Source organism: Platalea leucorodia (genome assembly GCF_965183815.1).
Source record: "Platalea leucorodia genome assembly, chromosome: 6".
In the NCBI taxonomy this organism is placed as follows: domain Eukaryota; kingdom Metazoa; phylum Chordata; class Aves; order Pelecaniformes; family Threskiornithidae; genus Platalea; species Platalea leucorodia.
Genome location: NC_138828.1, coordinates 31,862,990 through 31,868,666, shown reverse-complemented (window position 1 = coordinate 31,868,666; position 5,677 = coordinate 31,862,990). Strand labels below are relative to the sequence as shown.

At 53.0% G+C, this 5,677-nt stretch overlaps 1 protein-coding gene across 1 annotated transcript; it reads right to left on the bottom strand.

Moving 5' to 3' along the window:
• Window positions 1–147: 147 nt before the first annotated feature.
• On the bottom strand, window positions 148–5,318 carry LAMTOR3 (late endosomal/lysosomal adaptor, MAPK and MTOR activator 3). Its single transcript, XM_082316270.1, has 7 exons — window positions 5,221–5,318; window positions 4,961–5,010; window positions 4,676–4,710; window positions 3,921–3,979; window positions 2,873–3,006; window positions 1,744–1,807; window positions 148–1,009 (listed from the first exon to the last, which is right to left on the bottom strand). Exons 2-7 carry the CDS (start codon window positions 4,967–4,969, stop codon window positions 936–938), a joined length of 375 nt encoding a protein of 124 aa, XP_082172396.1. The 5' UTR covers window positions 4,970–5,010; window positions 5,221–5,318; the 3' UTR covers window positions 148–935.
• Window positions 5,319–5,677: the final 359 nt, after the last annotated feature.

Sequence of the window (5,677 nt, the reverse complement as noted above, 5' to 3'; positions counted from 1 at the left end):
CTGACTGAGAGAGGCGCTGGCTGGTTTTCAGCCTGTAAACTCGCTGGATTTTGTACATTTACAAATGGTTAAAGAGACCTGTTCTCTCCACAGAAAAGCCAACGTGCTGTAGATTACCATGGTGTAACAGAAGAGCGGACCAGGCTCTGTCATTTAAAAATACTGTATTTTATTTATATTTATTTACTTAGGAAAACCTAAGGGTAAATGAGCTGAGAGTGTCACCAGTGATGAACCCACACAAAGACTATGAGACATGAGATCTTCACAACCATATTACACAAAAAACCCATGGAGAAGTGAGACATTGCTCGGGTGCTTTTATCTGGGCATCAGGAAAACCCCTAAAGCAACAGCTTTCATAGAAATCGCTTTCCTCTTAGGGGAAGCGGGACGCAGCTAGCATCCAGATTAGTAGCGTTCCCTTGCCGAAGTATCACCCACGTAAGAAAGCTGGGATGTTTACTGATTGTACTGACACATCACTGCTAGTAAACTTGCTCTCACAACACTCTTTCAACCACATCTTTGATAACACTACACAACCGATCTGCTTTCCGACACGCCGCGGTAGCTGGCCGGAGGGTAAACCCCACCGCGTGCCCGGTTCCCTGTAAAGCAAGAGATCTGCGGGTTGCTCGTTTGAGCCGACGGCATCACGCCGCTCTGGCTCAGCTGGCTGAGCTAAACTCCATGGGAGCTATTCCGGTGGTCTCTCCAGTACTGCACAATACAAGAAGCATGGCCTAAAGTAACACCCGTCTACAACACACTAGTAGATCATTTCAGATTCAGTACTATGTACAATTTACTCTTACTTAGTATACTAAGGAGCTGCGGTATTTCTTCGGAGACGTGTTATTTGACTGAGGATTATTGAATCTTTCTGTCCACTGGGCTGCAGAGGGATGCTGCACTCCGGCTACACCATCAGGTTAAGAAACTTCCACAACCTGCCTCAGTTCTTCAAACAGGGGCGTGAGCTCCTTCTCTAAACTTACAATCAGCCCTGGAAAGAGAGAAGAGACAGAACATCCCATCAAACGACCTCACCGAGAAGCCTCTCTCCAGTCCCCGCAGTTCCCTCCCCTCCCAGGTCACAGCCAGTCTTTTCCAAAACCCGAAACGTTTCACTTGAGCTGCTCGCCCTCCCCGGGCGTAGCGGGCAGCACCCCCAGGCAGGGAGCCTGCAGCCCCCGGCGCCAAGGGGGGCACACCCCCTGCAGCGCAGCTCTTGCCTCCGCTGTCGCCTCGCTGCTTCCCACAGCTGCCGAGGCCCAAGCAGCCGTGCAAGAATTAAATCCCTTTTGCTGGCAATCTCATCAGCCAGCGCCCGCATGAGGAAGGCCAGGTGCCTCGCTGAAGGGTTTCCCCTCCCCGCAGAACGGCAAAGACGAAGCCGCACGTGTTACCGTGGAACGTAGCTTGGAACAGACGGCAAGAGACTGAACAACTGGTTTGCACGGTACAATCATTGCCGGTGCGGTGAACGCTCACAGAGCAAGGGTAAGGTTGATCACAGGAGAAATATGCTTCTAACAGAGTAACAACTTCAGCAAGTCACCTAAACTCTATGAATTTTTACTCACACCTTTCCCTTCTCCCCTTCACAATATGCTGACAAAATTCATAGCAGGAGCAAAGTTAATATACCTTGAAATAAACTCCGGTAATTTATTTTCAGTTATTTAAACACCCCGGCCTTAAAATACTGCAACATTTAAAATACACGTGAGGACATACCGGTATTGGCGTTGCTGCTAGCAATGAAGCTTACTACCAAAGGTAAGCGATTGAACTGCACCACCTGCAAGGAGAGAGCACAGGGTTCAGCCAGCAGCTAGCACAGGCTGGATGTCAGGGCTCTGCCACACAACTTCTTCCTGAAACAAGCAGCCTCCTCGGTTTAAAGGACAAGCAGGAGCAAGAGCCACAGAGCTGACTTTGCAGAGTGTCTATTTCTTAAGATTTGCCATTAAAAACACCAACAGAACTCACACCACAGTACAGGAAGCCGCACGTGAAAAGCCTGGCCTTTCCCTCCCTCCCATGTTCCACAGTGTTAGCCGCCTGAAATCTAACTCAGCTGCAAACGCCGCAGAGCGCACTCTCTGCGGCTAACAAGAGCGCAGGCAGGTTCAGCGTTTTCAAATACTATTCCGTGTATAGCAGTATCTCTCTCCTCTTCCATTAATGGGGAACTGGAACCTTGAGCGCAACAATGAGCTACTGGCATCAAGAGAATCAAAGCAATGTACTCAATGTGTGTGAACGAACTCATTCACCCATTTATTTTTCCAAACAAAGCTAGATACTGTAGGCTGAACAGTTGGCCAGTTTACTGCAGTCATCATAAAAAGCTCTCAAGACCACTAGAACTTGAGAAGGAGCAGAAACTTAGTAGATGACGGATTTCAGGGCACAAATAACCAAATTCTAAAAAATGAGAGTGGTATTTCAAAGCTTTCTTCCCTCAAAGTCGTACCAGCAGCAAGATCAGCTATGAAGTAGGCTGCATGTGCCTATTTAACTTTAGGTGTCGCTAATTATAAACAAATAGTGTTCATAAACGAGAACATAAACCCTTTGTAACAGATTCTGAAGGCCACATGAGCAGCGCCTGCTGCAAATTCCTGATGACCAACTGTTCAGAAAAAATTCACCATTTTCAACCAGTAAATCTCAGGTTTGAGAAATATAAGAGAAGCTTAAGGAATAGTGCGAAAGTTTAGCTTAGCCATTTAAGCGGTGTGAGAAATAACACACAAATACTTCAATAGCAGCCAGGTGGAAATCTAGCGGAGTTTAAACCACCTCTCCCTTGCTGAGGAACAGCCTGGTCCCGAGAACAGGCCACACGGAGGTTACTCACCTGGTACGTATTGTAATAGCAGATGATACTTTTGTTTTTAGAAAGTCCTAGTTTACTGCCCTGATCTGTGGCAAGGGCAAAGGTGGACAGAAAGCCAGGTCGCAGTGCATGTTCTGGAGCATTATCATTGGCAACTGGAACAAAACAAGACAATTCTTATTTTTACATGACATCTCTTGACTGCATCACAACTCCTTATCCAGTTTAGTGCTCTGCCAAAAGCAAATCTGGTGTTGGGGAACACATAACACATCCTACACGCTGCCGCAATAAGCACAGGACAATCTCCATGAGCAGTACATCATTTAATATTCTGTACACGATCAATGCTCGTTATGCCAGCGTCCTCCCTAGCACGCCTAAGAAACAGCCTTTTCCTCTACGATGCACAGCCTGTGCTGACGCCACTTTGGTTCTGTGTCCCTCTCCGTTTGCACCGATTCCAGCCTTTGAACAGATTACTGGCACAGAGTCACTTCAATGAAAACAGGTGAAGATGTGCAAGTTCTGCTAGGTGCTTAAATACTTTGGAACATTAAAAAAAAAAAAAAAAATCCGCAGTAGTAGAATCAGTACTCTTCAGTACTCTTAAACTAGTTTACCCACAACATAAAAACATCTTATCGCTGCAGAGATATGATAAGAATTACAGTACCAAAAAGCAAACAATTAAATAACGTGTAAAAGTGGAATGCAATTGCTTCTGAGCACAGAGCAGCCAAGTCAACAAAATACCGATAAGCTCCTGCTAGTACTTTGTACCAGCCTGCGAGTGACTTGAAGATACAAGCACTTTACACCACTCCAACCCTATTCACTGAGGAAAATTCCTGTGGCCTACGATTACTGAGGACATTGCATATACACGAACAAAAGGCTAAATTTAAAGTGGTACATAACCAACTACTGAACTTGAAGTCTAATTTAGCTCTTCAATTTTGGATATTCAGGTATTGGGCATAACCAGAGAAGATTCTCCTGTACTTTTCCACCCCCTGCTGTTCAATCAGGATTTCGGCTGCAGGGCACGGCGAGAAGCTGAAGTTACCTTTGATAACAGGCACACCGTCTCTGTCTGAGACTACGATAGCATGAAGACCTTCAACGCTGCAAAAAAAGAAGAGGAGGCACCGTTTCAGAAGCAGACCAATTAGTATCAAAGACCTTTTTTCCTGAACAAAGGTGCAAGGAAGGGGAAAATATGGAAAAAAATTTATGCCTTCGCTGATTTAATATTTCACTGAAAGGGACTCGTTCTGTTTAGTACTGGTGGTCGCTTGGAGCAGTAAAGATATAAAATAAAAATACTGACAACGGGACGGAACTTGCAGCTTTGGACAGAGGACGGACACTACTAGCCACGTCCCGTTAGGCAAGCAAGAGCCTCTGCGCGTCGTCCTCGCTTAACCAGGGCCAGCTTCGCTGCCCGTGCGCCCCGTGGCGGAGCGCAGCCCTTCAACGCTGCCTGCAACCGGCAGGGACGGACGCGGGGGCGCGGCAGGGTTAGGCCACCGAGCCACCAGGGACGCGTTTCCCACCCCTCACGGCGAGCACGCCGAAGGCGGGAGCGGGCGGTGAAGCCGCCTCCCCCTCAGGTGCTGCCAGCTCACGGGAGCAGCAGCAGCCGCCTCCCTGGCGGCCGGCAGGGTCGGGACAGCCGCCTCGCTAACCGGAGAGCGACCCCCTCCGCCGCCCCGGCCCCGGCAGCTGCGGGCTCCGCTCCGGCGGGGCGGGGGCAGCGCCCAGCGCCCGCCGCCGGCGCCCCCCCGCCGCAGGGCCGGGCCCGCCGCCCCCGCCCGTTACCTCGGCAGCTTCTTGTAGAGAAACCTCTTCAGGTCCTGGGGGCAGAGACGGGCGCGACGTTACTTATTTCCACACAAACCGGGCGGGGGGAGCGCCCCGCTCCCCCGCAGCGCCTCTCCCTTCCCACCGGGCCCCGAGCCCCCCCACCCACCGCCACCGCCGCCGCCGCCCCGGGCGTGCCCGCCCCGACGCTCGGCCCCCGCCCCAGCGCCCCTCCCAGGCCTGCGGCCGAGCCGCCACCCGCGCCCCAGCCGCCACCCCGCCGCCCCGCGGAGCCGCACTCACGTCGGCCATGGCTGGGGCCTGCCGCCGCCGCCGCCGCCACCTCCGCGGGCCTGCGAGACGAGAGGGCGCCCGGTCACCCGCGGCGCGGCGGGAGCGACCCCCGCCGCGCTCCCTCCCTGAGGCCCGGCCGCCTCCCTACCCCCCCCCCCCCCCCGCCCCGCTGCCATGGTAGAGGCCGCCCCGGGGAGAGCGGCTGGGACGAGACCACCGTCCCACGGGGGGGGCTGGGGGGGGTGCACGCGCTGCCCGCCCCGCCCTACCTGTCCGCGCGGCCGGCGCGTCCTGCGCTGCCGCTACCCCCGGCGCAGGGTCCCGCCGCCGCCGCCGCTTCCCCTTTAAGCCTCTGTCACATGACGGCGCCCCTCCCTCCCCAACCCGGAAGCGCTCCCCCGCCGGCGCCCCGCCCAGGCAGCGCCAGATTGGTCCCGCCGGCGGCCCCGGAGGCGGAGCGGCGCGGAGCGGGTCACGGCGGGGCGGGCGCCGCGGCCTCCCGGGGCTGCGCTTGGGTGCCGGGACTGGAGCCTAAATTTAAAAATTAAAAAAAAAAAAAATAGCTGCTCACCTGAAAATTGCTACTATTTCTGGATGTATAGGCCTGGTGAAGTTTTAAAAAAGCCCGGAACAGCCAGAGATAAGCACCTTGTTTGCAATCCACAGAGGAAGAGCTCATCCCAAAGGGCAAATTTATTTGCTTATCGAGAGCCCACACCTCCTCCT